This window comes from Magnolia sinica, chromosome 3 (assembly GCF_029962835.1).
Source record: "Magnolia sinica isolate HGM2019 chromosome 3, MsV1, whole genome shotgun sequence".
NCBI classification, from domain to species: domain Eukaryota; kingdom Viridiplantae; phylum Streptophyta; class Magnoliopsida; order Magnoliales; family Magnoliaceae; genus Magnolia; species Magnolia sinica.
Window position 1 is genome coordinate 117893017 of NC_080575.1, and position 23609 is coordinate 117916625.

At 38.4% G+C, this 23609-nt stretch overlaps 1 protein-coding gene across 2 annotated transcripts; it reads right to left on the reverse strand.

Annotated features, from left to right (window-relative positions):
- Positions 1–364: 364 nt before the first annotated feature.
- LOC131240925 (uncharacterized) lies at positions 365–23609 on the reverse strand. Of its 2 annotated transcripts, XM_058239465.1 has the most exons (4): positions 23371–23609; positions 22504–23290; positions 3819–3958; positions 365–3743 (listed from the first exon to the last, which is right to left on the reverse strand). In XM_058239465.1, exons 1-4 carry the CDS (start codon positions 23400–23402, stop codon positions 863–865), a joined length of 3840 nt encoding a protein of 1279 aa, XP_058095448.1. In that variant the 5' UTR covers positions 23403–23609; the 3' UTR covers positions 365–862. The 2 variants fall into 2 exon arrangements, with proteins under 2 accessions (XP_058095448.1, XP_058095447.1); XM_058239464.1 differs by having other exon boundaries at positions 365–3958.

The following is a 23609-nucleotide window of genomic DNA, read 5'->3' on the forward strand; positions in this document are numbered from 1 at the left end:
CAGAATGGAAAACGTAGACAGGTTGGTGATTTCAGCGGCACTGATCCTAATCCTTTGATTTGTGGCTTACAAAGAAATACATCAATGGACCATGTTCAACTGAAAAGGCCCAAGATCGGTGGATAGGATCTTCCAATCTGAGAGGTCAGGGTAGGGTCCATCAATAGTGGGGGGCAACTGACAAATGTCTGCATTACTGACCCATAGGACTCACTTGTCAGAACTGAAAATCCGAGTATACCGTGCAAAGCGTATAATTCCCCATATGGAAAATGCTTCTTAACCATAGAATGCATCAAAACAAATAATAATAATAATAAAAAGCATAAAAAATTATTCATGGTTAGCATTACCTAACTAACTCTTACGAAAAGATCTTACCAGTTCCTTCACATTCTTAGATGAAAAACCCTATAGGTAAACCAAACAATCAATCATCTGTCCACACAAACCTGAAATGGATCTGTAGGGAGATCGGGGAAGCAAATCAGCAAAGAAGAACATACAATTATCAAGAAAACAGAAACATAGTGACATATGAAACAACAATTCCAGGAAGTCAGATTCTTGAGAGAAAGATCTGGTTACCTGATTACGACTTGTTTGAAAACATAATGCAATGAAAGGGGTTCAATGACCAGAATGCTGGCAAAAGTTGCATGATACTGCATGACTAGAGTTTGTGGACATGAATCTGGGGTGATACATCATCTTTTTCTCCTGATCAACTGATTGGAATTTGGTGTTCTCTTACCTCTCTGACTGTGAAGCATTTGAACTACATCCACCACCACTTCCAATTCTCTTACTCGCATACAAAACCATTGTTTCGGAAACTTCCATGATGGACTCTCATTTCTCATCAAAACCTGTAAATCTTTGCTGTTTTCCTCTGAAAATCAGGCATCTTACCAGAATCAGCCACTACTGCAAAAGGTATGGTTGAATGCGTCGGCCTAGAATTATCCTGATCCATGTTTTGACTGGGTTTCAGTATATGCTTTGCTCCTGCGCTCAGTTTAATGGGCCCTGATTTTGCCACAGCATCCAATTTAAAAGAATTAACTCCAGATGTAGTTCTGAACTCATCCTTCTCAATCTCTGTTACAGGTTTATCCCCATGAGCATGGAGTGCAGGTGTTCCTGTGTTATACCGTGTGTACCCATGCAAATATTCTCCTTTCTGCGGTCCTGTCCAAGAATTCAGGTCCTTTTGCATTTCTAAATTGGGTTTCTTCATGGGTTTCGTGGTTTCATCGGTTTTAGCTGCTGGTCTCTTTTTCGCTTTCTTAGCACCATCAAGATCTTTAGAACAAGTCGATTTGGCATTTGTTCTATCCCTCATCTTGCTCCTGTTTCTGAAGCTGGTGCTAATTGCAGAAGCGGGCCTGAAACCTGGAAGGGTAGGGATGAACGAATCATGGACTAAAGATGCTGGAGTAGATGGATTCTGCATACAGGTGTAGGTATTGGAACTACGAGCAGGAAAAGAAATAGCAGACGTGATATATGGAGGGAGGGGTAGAAGATTAGTTCCGGACATGGTGCAGGGGTAGTGTTTGGCAATTGAAGCATCAGGATGTGAAAGAGAAGAATACGGGGTTTCTTTCAGCTGTGTTGCATCTCGCAGCCAAGGGGGCAAGCTTGGTGAAGAGCGTTGAGCACATGATGGTTGAACATACTCTCTCCTATCCTGATTTGGAAAGGGAAGAGTTGTACTGTAAGCAAGACTCTGGTTATGTTTACATTGGGCTGAACTCAACAGCATATGCTGTAGATGACAATTGTGGGGATCAGACATTGGCAATGGTATTTGATGGCCCATTTTAAAGGATTCAGTTCCAGAGATACTGTTTTCTGGGAGCATAGAAGTCATATGCAGCAGTGCTTGGGAAGGAAGCTGTTGGCTGAAGGGGTGAAAGTTGGCAACATGGTCTCCATCAATCAAGGGAAGGTCACTTATCGACATCAAATGGGTCTGGCAGTTGATGTTCGTGTGAGCACGCATAGGCTCTGCTGCTGTCATCTGCAAAAGGCTTGATGCTTCTATAGGAGTAACACTTTCTCTCGACGTCCCAGATACAGGATGGACAACCCATTCAGGTTGAAAACCTCTTTTTGGAATGGAGATGCCAGCAACAGTCGTATTGCGATGATGCTCAGAAATGATTTCCTTGTCTGTCCATATGTTTCCGTCCTCAGAACCTTGGCCTTCTTTGTTGCCTCTACCAACTGTAACATTCTTACCCATCAGCCGCATAGTTGGTTGGGCAGCAGGTTGAAACGCACTTTCCAAATTGCCCTGTACTTGATTTTTTTCCCTCTCAGAAATACTACGAGATTGGATGTATTCTCTGTACCCGTGCGAAGAGCTACTCATCAGGTTCATCTCTAAACCTGACTGGGAGGTGGACTGCATTTTTCCTTTGTTTGTATCAGGGAAATGAACTTCTCTTCTTCCAATACCTTGCAACTCAGTAAAACCTGATCTAGATGGTACGGGTACCTTAGCAAAGTTCCGCTCAGGAAACCATTTTAAATTTGGAAATGCTGACCCACCATGAAGCTTCTCTTTCATGTTTGAATGATCCATCGTACTCTTAGGCCCGAGTAGATTGTGCACCTGGAAGCTACCAACAGAAGCCATCGCTGTGTTCTGTTTCTTAAAAACCTGGTTGAACCCTGGCTTACCACTTGAATGCAACTGAACGAGTTCCCCTTGTGAATTAAGAGGCAAACCAACAAAATCATCGTCAGTGGACTTGTTTCTGCAGGCAGATACGGAATCTGAGATTGCCCTTGGCTCCCCAAACTGCCCATTCTTATTAACTGATTGTTTATTCATCTCTGCCGAAGTGGAACGTATGCTGCTGATCAGATCTTTTGGAGAGAGATGGGACAATGGTTGGTATTGCAAACTGTAACCACTAGAATCTTCTGGCCTGATGGCTTGCAATGGATACGGCTGTTTCTCAATTGTTTCCATATCAGCTGCTAAACAAGGTAGCAAAGGCTGTGAGGTTGTATTTCTGGTTGTGTTTACCAGGGGCACAATTGCCGCAGGTCTTGCAACTGGGAATATGAAAGGGTCAGGAAAGTTTTGGTTGGTATTGAGTGGCCTTCGAATGCTCCCTTCTGCTTGAATTCCCATGTGACAATTAATCCCCTCTTTTGGAATAGAATTCATCACCTTGGGGATGCATGAAAGATTATGTGAAATTGGGCTACCCGGGTTGAACAGATGCAAACTATCATATTGCTGCCAGGCTTGGTTGAGATCTACAGATTCATCTAAGGATACCTTCTCCATATCGTGACGGCTCCTGCTGCAACCAATAGTAGGTGGAATGAAATGACCTTGAACATCATCCAACTGTTTCATTTCATTCATGGATCTAACCTCACTCTCATCAACAATGCTTAAAGAATCATCTTTATCATTTTCATTTACTTCTGGAGCCTCGACTGTAGAAGGCAAAAATACACCACTGGCCACTGATTGGTCCTTTATTGACTGATCCGCCATGACATCCGGAAACACCTTGCGAAGACTTTGCATTTGAGGCAACTCAACAGAAGAACACCGTTTCTTTGTGTGCCCAAGTATGACATCCTTACCTGAAAACCTTACTCGCTTGTCCGAGTGTTGAATCTGCTGATGTTTCTTTTGATTAACATCCAAAGAGTTGCACATTGCTGAGGTTATCTGGACTGAAGCAACTCCGTTTTGATTCTTGAGAATGCTGTGGACAGGAAAGGCTAGTGGTTTAGCAATCAACTTGGAAGCTTTAACTTTGAGCTGGTTTTTCTTAGCTAACCCTTTGATATTTGATGGTTTCTTCTTTTGCATGCCAACAGGATTTCCTATCTCCTTTCCCGACTTCTTATTGTGTAGTGTGCTTTGTAGCAATTGTGAATAATCAATTGAAGACAGCATTTTGAGCTTGTGAATTTTTTCCTGAAACAGAAAAGATGGATCCATATCACTATTTTGTTCCCACATCAGAGATTTTTAAATGTGAGGTAAAAATCATATGAAGTAAAAATTTAACAGATATGGTCATGTATTTTAGGGAGTGCACGTCAAGGTTGTGATATGACCATTTATTTCAGAAATGATAAGTAAACTAGTGCATTGCATAACACTTTAATTGAGAAGGTAATTAACAGTTAGGCAACCCAAAAGGGGATAACATGCTTGAATGTGTTGCTAAGAACAGTCATAACATCCTTAGCTGAAACAGGCAAAACCATCCGTAAGTGAAGTTGAGGCTTAAGAACCCTTGGAAACTACGAGTTTTTGGCGTTATTAGGGTGAAACAGACAAGGGAAATGGACCTATTGAGAATAAATGGAAACCCAAAAGAGAAACAAAGGAAAAACACAAATAGCTGGCATGTAAGAGAATAGAATCTAAGATTACCAGAGAGAAGGTATAGGGGTAGAGAAAACAGATAGTAGGGTAATCTTACTAAATGAAAAGAGACAACTTGCAGATGGAAACAACTTTTGAGCCATGAATTCACCTGCTCTAGTACCATGATGAGTTGGAAGAAAGGAAGAGAAGCTTCATGCCTTCATTTAAAAATAGGAAGACGCCTAGATGATCTGCCTAGCATTGTCTACTGTACTGGGTGAAGAAGCATGTTAAAAAGTTAAAGTCTAGAGAAGCATCCAAAGCCTGATCACATCTCTTGTTCAAAAAAGGTAACATAATTCCTATTAATTCTCGGTGTTTAATTACTTTTGCCATTGGAAAAGTATATGAAGAATTTGTTTGGCATGACTGCCTCCAAATGGATACATGCAACATCCATCTTGGTCACCCTTGGCAGTCTGACTGAGAAGCCATATGTAACAGCAAAAAACAAAAAACAAAAAGACAAACTCACACTTCTAATAAAAATGGAACTAAAATCACCCTCTGGCCATTAAATGTAGAAGAGACACCTGATTTTAAGAGAGCAGACGTTGAGTCATTTTGTTGAGGGGTAGGAAGGGTTTACTTATGCACAAGTAGTGAAAGAACGTGTCAAAACCAGACCTGAATGGGAAGCTTTAACACCATTACTTGTGGATTGCCACCCATTAGAAATGTACAACAACACATTTGCTTATAGTCAATTTTTTTTATTCTTCCTTTTTACACACACTCACACCCCACACACACCCATTCACTCACACCACAGTGGAATTTCACCACAATGGGTACTCGAACCCATGTCCTCATGTTGAAACTCTTGTGAGTCTACCACCGAGACATTTGCTTGTAGTCTAAATAAGAAATTCCTGATGCATATGCAATGGATGTACACAACAACTGGAACTTGGTGGACCCACATGTATGCATTGGAACATGTAGTGACCATCTCTGGTCTTTGTTGCTCATGAAAGAACCATCTCAACCTGCTCTCCATCATTTTTTTCTTTTGTTGGGGGAAATAAAAGAGAACTTCCAAGCTTCTTTTGATGAACTTGTTATTAATTCCACCCTACCTATTCTTCTAACACGACTATCTCAACACTCTTGTCTCTGTAATGTTCATTCTCTGCTAATGTCGCCTCTTAGTTGCCCAACACTGCCCATAGAGCATAGCCAGTCTGGTTCCTGTCTTATACAATGTTCTGTCAAGTTTCACTGGTATGTGGCAACTATGCAACACCCAAATACAAAACACAAGTGTAAAGAAAATGAAAAGAAAAACCAAAGAAAAAAAAAAAACCAAAACCATAGAGATCTAATTAAAAATATATATGATTTGCAAATAAATGTAAATCAAAATATGCGTGAATTGCTAGTTTTTGCGAATCTAGTAGGAAAAAAACACCATGTATTTCTCTTGCAGAGATATCCGCAAATGGGTGCATGTGGCTTCAATCACACCCCCCAGACTCTGAAATCTCATGAAATGAGTGACTGTCCGATATCGCCGACTAGTGGACATATTATTGCCACCATCCAACCGCAGGTGCCCATGGCTGGAGGCAGTCCATTTTTTGCTGTGGTGGTACTCCAAACATGGGTCATTCCTCCACCTTGAACAGTTTGGGTTTGCTCAGTCCTAAGATGTTAATGCAGTCCAACTGATCATGGTCTTCCCTGGGGATTTTATGGTCATTCAGACATGGATGTGGTGCCCATGGGGCCCACAAGTGAGTTCCTTTTCTATCTTCCTGGATCAAATGGAGCATTGAAAATCTGCATCTTCTTGGACCAAAATCATGGCCTGCTTGGTGATATCTTGTCACATTTTAGCCCTGATGTGCACTTCATTTGACTCATTTGGTTGAATTAGAATTGTTCTCGTGTCTCACTTTAAAGGAAGCTCCAAAGCAAATTAGCCACTACTCAAATCTTTATGACAAATGGTTGCAATCACATTGAGATATTGTTGTGTGACGCGACCTTCCTTTATAATAGCTAGTTCTTTGTGAATATCAGTTCATGACTGGTAAGACTACTATGACAAACACATTAATGGATACCCTTGCTATACCAGATGTTACACATCATATGGTAAGAAGTGAAAATTCTTCAATATTAAACTCAATTGCTTCAACAAAGATGCTCTCATGTCTATTATGGTTTTAGGCCGTAAAAACCTCTTCTAGCTATCTGTCAAGATGGGATCTTCAATAGGGTCTTGAAACTCAACAAGTTCCTTCAAACCTAATCTCCATTGCTGTCACGTACATCATTGAAGATCATCTTGCACACCTTGATGTCGTCAGTACATCTAGTGCAGGAATTACAAGTATGTTGCCCATCTTTTGGGTTGGACTGTTTTGTCATTACTGGGTAGAAGGCATTTGCAGAGCACCAAACCCCCTTCATCATCGTTGTAGACAATCTCTTTGTTTGTATCATCCTCATAACAATATAGATAGAGTCTCCTTGAATGCCTTGGTAATCTTCAAATTCAACTTCCACCATCAATTGTTTTCCCCTGTCTTAAGCATTAGGCTTCTTGAGATAATCAGCCACCCGCTAGCCTGGCTCATCAGACCAAAAGCACTTCAAAGGCCACATCTCCATGTTATCTTGAGCCATTGGTGGCGCCTGAAGTGCCACCCATGCTATAATTAGAGTTAAATGGGGACGTGTCACCCGATCTTGCACAATCCTCATCCTGCACCAGGTACCGTGGTCAATGCACAGAAATCTCTCTCTGGTGCTTCTTGATTTGAATCTTGATTGTCTTGATTCCAACATTGAAGCTGGATAAACGACCTCAAAGATTGACTACTATAGGTACATCATCATCTCGTCGTGGATAGATGGCTGCAAGCTGCCAATCTGCTAAGCTACGAGTTGATTTGATTGTCAGACTCGTAGAGAGAGACGCGAGCCACCAAATTATTGAATTTTTTCGAGTAGGCACAAAGGTTCCATTCCACTTGTCACAAAGCATGGAGCATTTTAAACATCATTTTATCATAGTTGAGTGGAAAGAATGTTTCCCTTAAGAGGGCTTCATTTTTTACCATGTGGACATCGATGATTTCCCTTGTGGTATGCCCATTTGGTTCGCTCCCACCACACCGACTCCCTTTCAAGCGAGTTTCAACAAGATTCACCCATCATTCTTCCAGCACTTCGTTAAATTCAAAGATTCTCTACGGCATTGAGCCAATTAATGAAATCTGCAATCCTCCATAGAATATGGAAACCACGTTCTTGATTCCAATATCATATTGGCATTTATCGAGCTCAGGTCCTCTCAATCATTCTTCATGTCTTGAGATGACGCCCCGTGATTGAAGGAACATTTAGATTCCTCCGATGAATCTGGTACTTCAACTAGATGACCCATTGGGACATTTTTCTACCTTTCAATCTCTTCGTCACATGGATCAGTTAATTAGTTAGCATTTTGTCATTCATCCTGGCATATTCACAGCCTCTATTGTTTAGTGCCATCTTTGCAATATCTTTCTGACTTGCCTTGATTCAGTTCGAGTAAGCTCTAAATCACATAAAGAAATGCTACACTCCCCTTCTGCTTATGCTATTTTTGCTCCAATCCTGCACCCCTCAACGGCCAACATCTCATAGCTACAATGCCTCTCTACAAAGATTGCCATAGAGCTCAAGCAGTCATAAAGGGGTTTTCGTTGAAACCCTTGCTCTGATACCAAAGGATGGTCGATTGGGATCAACATATTAGCAATAACTAGTCTCAAGCAATCACACACAAGAAAGGGGTTTGAAAGAGAAGGGAAATCAGGAGTAATCTGAATGAAATGCGTTGCAATTTGCAAGCCAAACACCGACCCAAGTCAAGATGGATAAGAGCTTCAAGCTCTCTTTCTTCTTTATTTAAATTCTCAAAATTACTTACAACTCAAGAAAACAAAGTATTTATACACCATGCAAACTAACCTTGTGATTGATATACTGATCCCAACGAGCTCCTAATTTAAAATAAAAACCTCGAACAATCCCAACAAACTTGCTAATAATCTATGGAAAATGACTAAAATAAATGGAGAGCTCAGATCTGGTAAGTCTATTGTTCTTCTTTCATTATTTTTTGTGCATTTAGCTTTTTTTTGTTGGATCTATGCACTGATAAGGGCGGATTGGCCGCTCAATCATCACATTGATCTATGGGCTGATTCGATGAAAAGACTTGTATTTCATACAAAAACCTCTTGGTTATAAAGATTGGTGTGGGGCCATCTGTATGAGTCAGGTCACATCTGAATGGATCGAATGGATCATAAGATCTATAAAGCCAAAATATACAAGGGTCCCAACTTCCAGATCGATCTGACCATCAGATAGGCCACACTAGTCAGATCTAATTGTAGACATTAATTTGTATATTTGATTCTAAGATGGGTGATCGGACATATTGGATCTGATCTTCACCATTCATATACATTATGGGACAAATCTATCATGACATCTAGAATTGTGGATGGATCTGATCCTCTAGTGGGCCACAATGATCATAAGAATGGTTATTATTAACTTAGTCTTAGGGAAAATGTGGATCCTAAATGGTCTAGATCTAGATAATTCATTGGCTTTTCCTTAATAAATCAAGTGGAAGCCAATGAACGGTTTGGATCTGATCCAAAGACGTAAATAACCCTTTAATCTAAGAATAAAGGAAAAACTTTCACAATATCAAATAAATCTTCAATCAGGAACTTATTAAGAATGTACAAATTGTTTAGGGTTTGTTGAATAGTAGTTAGCCACCTAAGCTGATTAATTAAAGGTCGGCCCCACTGTGTGATGAAATTGGATCAAACAATAATGTGGTGTATATGATTGTTAGGATTTATGAATTTAAATCAATATAATAATCAAGTGAATTTTTTACTACTAGACCTATATGAATGATCCCAACATGTCTCATGTTCATTGAAATTAAAATAGAATTGGTCGTGTGGTTGATTAATTGATGTCTTGTGTTAATTGATATATTGTTTTGTTGATTTAACTGATAGTAATATATGAAATTGTGTCACATGCTAATCTATAATCTCACATTTAATTACTAAAAACATGATGGAATGACATACGTATATTCTTAATAAGACAAGTATTTATGAATAACTATGAAATGATGAAATCATACATTATCCATCTCATAAGTATTTTGCATTTGATCATGGGGGACCTCCATAGAAGAAACGTCGATCCTGGTAGATCGTTTCCAAATGTGGGCTATGCCCAAGCCTATAGAAGGTGGAAACCTACCCAATGGGTGGATGCGGGTTGACGATCTCCAACCTAAGTAGATGGACAATCAACTCATCTGATGCATTCACACATCATATGCATTCATGCCATTTCGCATTCTATATCATATACTATTTTAATTGGTATGTACATAAGCCTGGCCAGCTTACCCTTTTATTGATGGAAAAACCATATAGATGGAGATACAGTTTGTGAAGTTGCTCAGGAACCAAAGCATGTAGTAGAACTTGAACATGACCCAGGGAAAACGTGGTCGTACCTATCATAAGAGGGAATGACCACATTTAGTCCGTTTCTAATTATTTAATTGGAATTTTACTTGTTAGGATGGTCTAATTTATATATAATGAATGATGGTATTAGTTGTAAGATTTTAAGCATTTGATTGGTTTTATTTAATTGAATTGTTCTAGGTCTGTAACAAGTATTCATTGGTAAGCTGTATTGACTAATGAATGGTGCCCAATTTTTGCTGATTGAATGTTTATGGATGTCGAGAATGGATGGATGTTGGTGCTAAATCATTTTATGTAAATGAACGTTGTTAGAATGTAAAATGAATATTACTTTTTCCTTTGAATAATCGTATAATGGAATGAGTTAAGTACACATAGTGTTTGAGTTATAACTCGAAACTCAGGTCTGAGGGTGCACACTATGTACTCGAATATCGGGGCGTGACAGTGGGAATCATCTCATTTGAAGACCTTTTGACATTTCAAAAGTTGGCCTAAATTCTTTGATAGTGTAACTCACTTCTTCGTGACTTTCAAGTCAGATGATGATGGGCCAAACAAATCATGATCAATGCATTTTTATAGCTCATTGGAAAGCCTATCAGAATACATTTCCAACATGCACAAGATCACTTATATCCGAGGTGTAACAAGGGATATCCGAATAGTTTACCCAAGTAGCACGGTGTGAACTGTGTAAGCAACGTGATTCATGCCATTAGGGACTATGGGCCTTCTTTTAAAAGGCCAAACAATCTCCAAATGACATTATTCTAGTCTTAGTTGAAGCTCGCCAAATTATCTTTCCAACGAGCACAAGATCGCCCCAATCCGACCTATAACAAGGAAGTTATGAGTTTTTCTGTGGGATCGCGCAATGCTAGAAAAAACCACGATTATGGCCTACATAACATCGCTCTTCTCATGAAAACGCTCATAACTCCCTCGTTATGGGTCCAATTGATGTGATCTTGGGCTCATTAGAAAGATAATTCGATGAACTTTTAACTAGGACTAAAATCATATCATTTAGAAACTGTTTGACCATTCAAAAGTGGGCCTGAAGTCCCTGAAACTTTTAGAGTTAGTGATGACAGACCAAATGGCTTCCGATAAAGGCATTTTATTGCTCATTAAAAAGCTTATCAAATTACATTTTTAACAAGCCCAAGATCACTCAGACCCAAGGTGTAACGAGGGAGATCTAATCTGTTTACCCTAGTCATGGGATGCTAACCATGCAAACGACATAAGTTAACTTCATTAGAGATTGTGGCTCCACTTTTGAAAGGTTAAACAATCTCAAAATGAGATGATTCCAATCCTAGTTAAAAGCTAGTCGAATTATCTTTCTAACGAGCCTAAGATTGCCTTGATCCAACTTGTAATGAGGGAGTTTTTTTTTTTTTTTTTTTTTTTGAGGGGGATGTGGGTAGAGGAGAAAAACTGTGATTGTGGTATGCACAAAGCCATGATCGTGGTCTACACAAAGCCATGATCGCGGTTTTTCCAACATCGTGCAATCCCATGAAAACACTCATAATTCCTTTGTTACAGGTCAGATCAGGGTGATCTTGGGTTCAATGGAAGTTAATTCGAGGAACTTTCAAATAGGACCGAAATCATTTCATTTGGAGACCATTTAGCCTTTCAAAAGTGGGCCCAAAATCTCATGGCATAACTCACGTTGCTTGGACAGTCATCACCACACGACTTTATTAAATGGATTAGATCTCCCTCGTCGCACCTCGGATTTAAGTAATCTTGGGCTTGTTGGAAGGGTAATTTAATAAGCTTTCTAATGAACTATAAACTGCCTTGATCGAGAATTGTTTGGTGTATCATCTTCCGACTCGAGGTGTACCTTCTGTAGCATTAACCATCGAACGCAGCTCTTCCAAGAGAGGCTCTTTCACAAGCGAAAGTATGAAAGATTATCGGAGAGAGTAGTCAGAAAGCACGGAAAATTGCTAGAGAAAAGTACCCAAAAGAAGGTCCATGGGCATTTTTGTCTAAAAAAGGTAGCCGAAAGCCACATTTGGGGGGGGGGGGGGGGTCCCAAGATACCCGAGTGTATATAAGGAAAAAGCCTCTTTTTTTTTTTTTCTTTAAAAAATAAAATAAAAATACAATCTTTCCAATTCTTGCGAATATCTACCAAAGATTCATCCAAATGCCATAAGTTGGTGAGTTTTGTGGAAGACTACATTTTGTAAGTCGACTTTCGACTTACAAAAAAAAAAAGTCGACTTTCGAACATCCAAACAACACCTAAGGTTTGCACATCTTCTTCAAAGATCAACACAAAATGTTCAGGTACCAGAAGCCCACATTTCTTCTTTGCTCTTTTTTTTTTGGTCATTTCTTAAAAAAAATAAGAAAACTAAAAAAAAAAATCCCCCTTATGTTCCTCTAAAATTTGTTTACAAATCCCTTTTCCCCCTTTATTCAAGTATGCATAGATAAAGATCTTCATTCAAAATCTATAGATTAGTTCTAGGCTTCTAGCACGCAAAACCATTCAGAAATGTAACCAAAATGCATTGACAAACTTTGATAAGCTAGTTTTGACTATTGCTTATTGGCCAATAAGTAATTCAAATGTTGAAAACCCAAGTGACAACTTCAAATGCACTAGTGAAGCACTACACCATGTAGTTGTTAGATTTTTATTTTTATTTTTTTGCTTTTTCTTTTTCCTTTTGTTGTTGACTAGTTTAAATCTTGATTCTTGATGCATCCCATAGTCTTTCTCATCATGAAATAGTCTTTCTTATAACAAGCTTTTGTTTTGCCCTAAAAATTGTTCATTTAGTATGATTGTCTCTTATTATCACAGAATAGAATGTTTAGTTCATTAAATTGCTTGTTAAAAATTGTCTTGGCTATCTTTAACCCCTTGCTCTTTAACTATGTTGCATTTGCAGTTCTGGGCTTGGTTCTCCATCTGCATTATTCCCTTTAGATATTTCTCAACAGATTTCTTTGTTACTTGTAACTTTTTCCTCTAAATAGTTTTAGAACCTTTTTGGTTTCCTAGATTCTTGAAAGTGCCCTATGATATTCAAGTCCCTAGAACTTTAAAAGGCTCTCATTATTACTGCCGTAGTACTTACCCCATGTCATCCATCAAGTATGCAAATGATATGGTGCTAATAGATGATATTTGAGATGGCGAAAATGCTAAATTGGAGGATTGGAGGAAGGCTTTACAGCCTAAAGCTATTAAATTAGAAGCATGAAGACACCATTTGGAATGCAACTGTAACAGGAATAATGTTATAGGCAAGGCTTTAGTTAAATAGATGACTAGGAAATTCCTTAAGAGGGACATGTTTCATTATTTGGATCTATAATTTAAAAGGATGGAGAGATTGATGAGGATGTTTTAAGTCAATATCTAGTTGAGGTATCAAGTTGAGATGTGCTTTTGTAGCATATTTCAAAAACTTGAAAACTTGACTCGACTCGATGTCTAGCTGGGTCAGGTCAACTTGAAGCCTCAACCGAGTCTTTAGTGGACTCAACTCAATATTTTAATAACCAAAATTTAACGTATGTAGATGGGGAGAATATCTTAAATTTCTTGGAATTTTCAAGTATCAAAATATCTAGAAGAAATCTAAAATGCCATTGATGGTGTGGAGGTAGCCATGTGGTTGGTCCTCAATGAGGAATAGTGATCATAATATTGGTATTATTACATGTACCGCCGGCTGGGGATATGGAAACATGTATCAATATCGCCCATGCCATTGCCAATACCCAAAAATGTATCGCTAACTCAGGGAAACATTGAGGAAACATGGGGAAAATGGTGGAATTTCTCGATGAAACTTCAAGAGATGCTAAATACACATATTTGCAAATTTAGGAATCAAATAATTGCAAAAAAGACGGATACAAATAAGTTTCTCTTTAATGGGGTCTAAAAGCATGAAACGTTGACTTGGGGAAACATTGGAGAAACATGGGGAAAGACGTAGAATTTTTCAATGATACTTTAGGAGAGGCCAAAATATACACATTTGCATGTTTAAGAACCAAATAACAGTGAAAAAGAAGCATATTTACATATTTAGGAATCAAGTAATAAGTTTCTCATTAATGGGGGCCTAAAAGCAAGTATCGTTGACTCAGGGAAACATTAGGGAAACATGGGGAAAACGGTGGAGCCATCCATCAATCCAACAATCCACCTATCTGGCCATCCATCCATGTGTGCACATACCTACAGACAAACACACATGCATGACCCATCCATCCAACCATTCATGGATGCATGCATGCATAAAATGACAAATACATATATATACACACACTTGCATGATCCATCCATCCATGGATGCACATACAATTACAAATACATACATATACACACATGCATGATCCATCCACACATGGATGCGCGCACGCGCGCACACACACACATCCAACCAACCATTCAACACACCATCCATCCATCCATGCATCCATCTATGCATGCATACATACACACGCATACAAACATGCATTTCATCATACAACCATGCACCCATAAAAAATTGAAATGAATTTTTGTAATAAACAGATTTTCAGTGACATCAATACATTGGTGATACATTGGCGATACAAGTGACACCTGTAATTTACACAGTCGAAAATATTAGTGATATCGATACATTGGTGATACTTTGCGATATATTGCTAATACCTGGAATTTTTAATACCAATAGTATTATTGGTATCGTCGAGCTAGAGATACTGGTAATATTGGGGATATTATCAATAATATCGGAGATACTTAGAACAATTGTGCAGAATACCATTCAAATCCTCTTAAACACACCGTATGGTTTTTTACAGTTGACTAGGTGAGTGACTCAGTTAAGTCAAGCCAAGTTGAATCGAGTTGACTGAGTTTTCTAGTTGACTTGATGAGTCTTGTCAAGGCCCGATTGAGTAAAGTTCTCCAGCAAGTTTCCAAGAGACGTTCAATATCCCGTCAAGTTGAGTTGACTCGGCTGAGTCAACTCGAATAGATCATAATCGAGCCGAGTCACTGTGAAACTAGCTGAGGACTCTAACTCGCTAAGGTGGCTCGCCTACTTGGTCAACCCGACGAACTCAACATGGCTCAAATCGAGTCACTCAATTGAGTCAAGACTTTTAATAACAATAACAATAACAATAATAATAATAATAATAATAAAAGACAAAAAGTGCACGTGGAGTGATTTGACTTTCACAACCTTAACCAAGCCAACCAAAAGCAAGACAAAAAGTGCACGTGGAGTGATTTGGCCTTCACAACCTTAACCAAGCCAACCAAAAGCATTTACTAGCAAACCACATAGTGATTTTGTATTTAAAACTGCAAATCATTATATTCATATTATTTTTAAGTAGCTATTATTAGTGAATTGATTCTTAGTTTAATTATTAAATATCGAGTAGAGTGAAATGTTGTCTTTACATCAACTCAACCCAGCTGGATATCAAGTCCCGTTTTCAAGTTTTTAAACTATGGTTTTGAGTAGAATCACAGAGTTTTAGGACAATGCTTTGCACTGTCATGTGATCGTAACACAACAGGTGTGCAAAGAAGTCTAATCTTTTCTGAGACGATAATATTTTCCTAATATAGTAAACTAACTAAAAATAGTATAGAAGTCTTATGTTACCCAAACCCTTCTACAAGACTCAAAAGAAAGATTTTTAAGTAATCACATATCTCTTCAAATCCTAAAATAACTATAAAAAAAATAACAAAACCATAACTTACTAGAAATAAATAAATTTTGACTTAATTCAACTTTAACCCCTTTTGTGAAACCATTCAGAGACCAATAGCCCATGGCATTGGCTAGGACATAGAGCTCGTTGATACCTTTCCAACAACATCTTTTTTTTTAGTGATTCTAATAAATGGTTGCATGGTTATGGCCATTGGAAGTTATAGTGCACATTATGTCATTTTTTGGCCTATCTCAGCCTTTACAGCCTGATTTACTTCGAACTTGGCCCTCTATATGATTACCCTTGACCTGTCCTACATCATATCATCACACACACACACACACACACACACACACACACACATGAGAAAAGAATAAGCATCATGGAGATGAAGATGATCAGATAGATGTGTGAGAAGATTAGAAAGGATCAACAATGAGGTCATTAGAAGCAGCATATGAGTAGTCCAATAACAGATAGTATGATTGAGGTATATTGAGATGGTTTGGTCGTGTTTTATAGAAACTATAGGTGACCATTGTAAAGAGGGGAGCCCCCTAAAAGAGGGATGAGAGGAAGACAAAAAAGACTTGGGTCCATAGTTCTAAAACTTAGCAACTCAAATCAGAACTCAGCCAAGTCAACTTGACTTGGCTATGTTCTGGGCCTAGTTGTCCTTTAGATTCCAATTTTACAAGATTTAGCCATGGACTTCACTAATTCGACTCAGTCAACTAGCGACAACATGAGCCAAGTCACATGTTTAGGACAGTTTGTTTTTTTTTTGGGGGGGCAAAAATGGTAGTGAGAATTGATCTTGCAACCTCAATGAGAGAATGAAAATTCCCAAGCAGTAGATAACAAACTAAAATAATGTTTAGCAATTATATATATACAAATATATAATATACACAACTATTTCAGGCATTTACTACTACTCTTAATATTATTAATTTGATTATATATTATCAAGTTTAATCAAGCAAAGACTCATCCATGTCTTCGACTTAACTCAACCTTGCTGGAAATTGAGTTGAGTTCGAGTTTTGGAGTTTTGAACTATGCTTGGATCAAGGAGGTAAGATTGGAAAGGAAGGCATGTTCACTCATCAAGGATATGATCATAGCTACAAATGATTGAAGAAATAAGATATGTAAAGATCACCCTAAATAGCTAGGACAAGGCGACAGCAATGGTGATACTTTCCCCAAGCAAACCTTGGTCGTGTCTCTTTACCTTTCCTTGCTCTAGTTACCTTCACACAAGCATTAAAAGACATTGGCATACTAAGATTTTGTCATTCGTAGTCAAGTTGTGGTGTTGTCGTTACTTCCACACATAATTCTAAAACTCAGTGACTCAACTTGAAACTCAGTCAAGTCAACTTGACTCTATAAAATTTTGATCTGAGTCACTAGGGAACTTGATTCTGTAGTTGGCTCACTCCTGCAATTGACTCAGCCTTGATTCAATAAGACTTGTCGAGTCAGCTGACTTGACAAGACTCACATTGACTCAACCTCAATTGCTTGGCCTTTGAAATATTAAAAGTTAAAAGTCAAGTGTGATTTGAACCTATGACCTCCCTTACATAAAGGTATCTAACTAGAAAAGAACAACCAGAGCTTTTGATTATTATGGCTATTTTTTTACAATTTTAACCTTATATAACTATTTTGACATGTACTGACACAATAAATATATTTAATTTAATTATTTAAGACTGGGTCAAGTCAAGCACAGACTCAATTAAAGTGTTACTTTAGAATCATAAGAAATACAAACTGGGATCTACTAGATATATCAAGACAATGATTGGTTTCTCCAGTCAATCTTGATTGTCCATTTTCATGCTATTGATCGGAAGCTAAGGATGACTCGATTTAGCCATGAATGAACAGTTTAGATTGAAGTAGGTCACCCCATGTACCATCTAAAAGGTTTGGGGATGTTCTAATGTCCACATGAAGGTGGGGCCACACACACGCACACACACACCATGTGCCATCTAAAAGGTTTGGGGACGTTGCTAATGCCCACATGAAAGTGGGGACACACACACGTGTACACATAAAACACACACACACACACACACACACACACACACACACACACACACACACACACACAGAAATGATCACCTTCGCACCTTCTTAGATGAGAACTCGTGCACACCTTTGCACATGTCATGGGCACAAAATCCGAACAGTCCATGTGATGCGGCACCTAATGAAACCCCCAGGGCCCAACTTTTACCCTGATCCAAAACTCTGGTGGGCCATGGCAAAAGGAGAGGCAAATTGAGTGAGGAAATTGTTTCCCTATGTTATGGCCCACCAAAGTTTTAGATCAAGCTAAAAGTTGGGCCCTGAGGATTTCATGGGGTGTTGCATCACATTGACTATTCGGATTTTGTGCCCATGACACGTGTGTAAAGGTGCACACAAGTTCTCACCTAATAAGGTGTGCAGGTGATCATTTCTCTACATATACAGGGGAGTTGTGCACATTTTTTCACACACACCCACACCACACATACACACCCACCCACACCATATGGACACTCGAACCCCTGATCTTAGTGTTGAAACAAAGTTTGTCTATTGTTGAGCTATGGAGCCGAACTCATATGTGCATGTGTGTGTGTGCACTACATACATATGTATGTATGTCTATATGCATGTGTGTGTCTACACACACGTGCACACGCATGCACACACACACACGCACACGCACACGCGCACACATACATGATTGAGTCAAGACCAAATTCAGTTTTTCTAAGTCTTGGTGAAATTTAGTTGACCCAAGTTCACTTGTGCAAGTCGAGTTGTTTTTTCGACTTTCTAAACTATGTTTTTTCTATCATTTTCAATATTATACTCTCATTTCATGTGCTTGGATCCACCTCCTCTCTAAGATGATGTAACTAGAGATATAGACACATACACATAGACATATGAACACACTCATATTGCTTGTTATATCATCTTAGAGAGGAGGTGGATCCAAGCACATGCAACGACAATATAATATTGAAAGGATAGAATAAAACATAGTTTAGAAACTCAAAAAAAAAAAAAAAACCTCAACTCGACTTGACTTGCACAAGTCACCTCAAGTCAACTGATTTCAACTCAAGTCAGGCAGATTTCACTAAGACTGGAGAAAAACATGATTTGGTCTTTAAAAAACATGGTAAAACTCAATAAAAACTAAATTCATTACAAGTTGACATTATATATTGGGTAAAAACTGATGCCTCTAGGATTATATTGGATGAAAATTAACAGCATACCCCTAACCATGAGAGGACAATCACCTACCTCTCAAGTCCAAACTATACAAGAAGAAATGAGGGCTTAAGCAAAATTCCCTCCCAAAACAAGCAAAAACCCATCCCACCTTTAAGAAATTCCACCACCATTATTTATATAATATTATTTATCCTTTTTATATAGTATAAATAATATTATATAGTATTATTTATTATGGATGAGTTAACGAGGCATTTATAGGAAGAGCTCACATGGTGGATGTTGTTTGCAGATAACATAGTTTTGATTGATAAAACGAGGGTGGGCATAAACATAAAGCTAGATTTGTGGAGGGATGCTTTAAAATCTAAATGATTTTAAATTAGTCAGAATAAAATAGAGTATATGAAGTGTAATTTTAGTAATAATAGGTGTGAAAACAAGGAATTATTTAAGACTGTTGACAAAGAAGTTTCCTAAAATGACCACTTTTGATACCTTGAGTCAATAACTCATGAGAGTGGAGAGATTGAAAAGGATGTTGCCCATATAAATCAGGTTGGGTGGAAGAAATGGAGATGTGCCTTTGGAGTTTTATGTGATCGTCGTGTACCACTAAAATTGAAAGGGAAAATTTATAAAATAACTATACGACCAATTGTGCTTTATGGGACAGAATGTAGGCCAATTAAAGAGCAACATATTCATAGGATGAGTGTCGCTAAAACGGATGAGTGGCAAGACGAGAAAGAACATAATTTAAAAAAAAAAAAAAAAAAAAATGCATTCGAGGGAACTTGGGAGTAGCACCAATAGGTAATAAGACGAGGCAAAGTAGATAAAGATGTTCTAGTCATGTGCAATCGAGACCAAGAACCATGCCAATTAAGAGTGAGTTGGTAAAAGTTGAAGGCTTTAAAAGGGTAAGGGGAAGACCCAAAAGGACGTGGATCAACAACTAAGAGTGGTGGTTAGGAACAGATCCAAAAATATTTATTTAGTGTTCTTTTTGGAGAAGCCATGCGGACATTGACAACAGAATGGATAGATTTTGTTATATCATGTAGTTAATCAATCGATCATCACAACGCAGTGGCTAGATTGAATTAAACCATTGCAAATAACATGATTGTTGTTGATCATCGAGATCCAACACCGATAGTCATGGCATGCTTTAGATAATAGTCAAATATGCATTTGTACTAGTCAATTTAACTCCATTAGAACTTCCTACTTCCACAGCCAAGAATGGGACAAGAGGCAATGTTGTTGGAATTACCTAGTTTCCACAATGACCATGTCATTTTGGTCTAAAGTAGGTCATAAACTAAAACTATTCCGCATGATCTTCAAAGGTGGCGCCATCTTCTAGCTAATAGGAGGGTAGGTTTTTTTTTTTCTTGCCAGTTACATCTTGAATTAATGAACACATAATTCCTTTTTTTTTCCAGGAGGGCACCTGAATGTGTTCAGAGGTCGTACAGTCTAAAGGTTGTATGAAAGAGTTCTGTTTTTTTAAAAATAATAATATTATTATTAATAATATTAATGAACACATTAAAAAAAAAAATGTATGTGATTTTTTTTTCTATGAAAAATCACCTCCTACGCACTTCAACTCTTCAAGAGGAAATATGATTTATTTTTTCTTAAAAAAGAAAAAGAAAAAAAAAAAAAAAACATCTCCTGTCATGGCTTGCTTCAGATTATAGTCAACTATGTACTTGTATGCATCAATTTGACTCCATTAGAACTTCCTATTTCGATGAACAAGGGTTCGCTCCAACCCAAGTTCAATCAATCTAGACTTTTATCCTTAAAAACATCTCCTTTTCTTGTTTATCATTTGTCATCTAATTCCCACCGCAATCAAGAATGGGATGTGAGGCAAGGTTGTTGCAATTCTCTATTTTCCACAATGACCATGGGATTTTGGTCTGAAGTAGGTTGTAAACTAAAACTATTCCGCTCAATTTCTAAGTTGGGGAAAACTAGTTTGATGAATCTCAATTTTCCAAAAGCCCCATCAACATCTTCTAGCTAATAGAAGGGTGGGATTTTTTTTCTTGCCAATTACATCTTGAATTACTGAACATGCAAAAAAAAAAAAAAAAAAAAAAAAGAGTAGGTGAAATCAAAAAATTATGAAAAATCACCTCCTACGCACTCACATTTTCAACTCTTCAGGAGAAAAACCATAGAAATAATGTAGAGTTGTAATTAATGGTACTATGGATTATATGACTCGCTTGAAATACCACATTTGAGCAAGTGCCTACTTGTGCAAAATTGGAGTTTGAACATTTTAATAATCAGGTGATAAATCTATGTTTGGAAATATTTGATCTTGCAAATTACGCTTTCCTCATACGAGCATATGGAAAAAAGAAATGAACAAACTTGAACAAAAATCTTTACCAACCCTTGCATTCATAAATGTAACATTACAATTTGCAAAATTGTTGGCATGATCACAAATAACATGTGAAAGAAGTCTTAGTACCTATTTTTTTCATCAAATATGACTCAAACAATGAAAGGATACAGCATTTCTATGGAACAAGAAATAATTCCTAGCGCAGCATATTTTGATCTAAATAAAACATCATAGAGGAAGTAGAAATTTGGGCATGGATCCTTGTTCTCTATCTTCCTTTTTTTCTTCTCTTGCTTCAAATAAAAGGCTAATACATATTTATTGCTACTATTCCTAATATTCTCAAATCATTACTAAAAGATCCCACAAATTCCTGGCATGCTCGGATCTTAGTTATATTAATAAGTCACTCACCAAGAAATAACCATTCTTTTTCAAGAGACTAAACAAATCTTCCACTCTCATGATATTGCTCCTCTCAGCCATCGAAATACAACCCACTACGACAGAAAACACCATAACGCAAACCTAATCTTCCTCCATTTGGCTCTACATAATCTGATGAAATCGCACACTCCAACCACAATCAACAGGCAGATAGATAGCTACCTTACAAGCCTCTCCCACCTTCTTCACCACCAAAGCAACAGTCATAAAATCAAACAACTAAACTAATCCCCCATTTCACCAAACAGCTTCTCCATCTGATCTATACTTAGTACCATGTAAAAAGGCCCCAATTTCAAAACAACACATAAGATCCATACTCTAACAGTCGAGTCTGAACTAATGAATGAAAACACCGTTCCTTCTCATCGAAAACCATTTTCCTCTCAAGATGGGAAGGTGTACAGCCAGCCCGAAGGTAACAGTGAAGAAAGGGACACGTCTTTTCGAAAACATAGCCAACCAAAAGGACCCAACAGTCATTACCCATAAGTACTACACAGCTGCAGTAAAAACCTCTCTCTCTCTCTCTCTCTCTCTCTCTCTCTCTCTCTCTCACAATATAAAAGCCCAATATTTCCTTGGCTTTTCTTGCAACCTTAAGCTATTGCAGTACAAGCAATTCAGATAACAAAAACACAAACAGCTCTAACAGTATTTTAACTACTGTAATTTTGCATCACATGAATCAGCAGTCCCAGTAAAAGAGAAGTAAAACCACCCACAATAAAAATTGCAAAAATCCGTACCTTTTCCGCGGCCAATCGATTCGAAAATGCGAGAATCCCATTCGGATTCTTCTTCTTCTTCTTCTTCTTCAACAAGTTCTTCTTATCCTTTTTCTTCTTTTTCTTCTTCTTCTTCTTCATAAGCGTCTCAACAGACTCCTTTTTCTTTTTCAGTTTCCTTTTCCTTCTATTCCGCTTCAAACTCATCTCCGCAGAAGATTTCACGACATCCGATTCCGAAGGGTCTTCTGCTTCTCCCTCCGAACTTCCTTCTTCTTTGTCTTCCTCATCTTCTTCGTCGTCATCATCGTCATCCAACCGTTCAATTTGTGGGGCCACAGCGAATATCTCCACGATCGACCGCTTCTTCGGGGCCCTAGATTTCGCCTTCGCAGCGCCCTCTGTCCTCATCTTCCTCCTCTCCTCCCTTGACGCCTGAGCCAAGCAGCTGTCGATGTGAGCGTTCACGGCGTTTATCGTCGCCGCCGTGAACGTACCGCAAACCGGGCAGATCTTCACCGTCACATCCTCCTCCGCCCCCAAAACCGATTCCGGCTCCTCAATCAGCAGCTTCTCCACCCCCAAATCGCTGGTATTTCCCGAAACCGCTGTGCCCGTACACCCGGTTTCCGGATTTTCTACCAAACCTGATCTCGCGACTTCCAGCTCGTCCGACCACCAACGGTATTTCCGGCACGCGATAGGCGGAAGCAGACCCGTGATCTCCTCTTTCTTCAGCTTTTCTCCGGCTCGAAAGAACGGCCAGGATTTCTCCACATCAACGCTTCTCATCTTCGAAGCATACTCCCTAGAAAAAAAAAGAAAAGAAAAGAAAAATTCAAGAATTTTGATTATCCCAAAGGCAAGATAAGAGATTCCAAGATCTACCTGATCGAGAAGCACCCAAACGTAATCGCCATGGAGATTTTCAAAACCAGATCTCAGACGAGAGCGGCAGAGCTTCGAGAGGGAGAGGGAGACGGAGAGAGAAAGAGAGAGAGAGTCGATGAGAGGTAAAAGGACGAAAACCGGTTGCTTTTTTCATCGCTTTCCATTTTCCCGCTCGCATTTCATCCCCACTTCCATTTCTAATGACAGAAAGCGACGTATGAGAAGCGAGAGAAAAG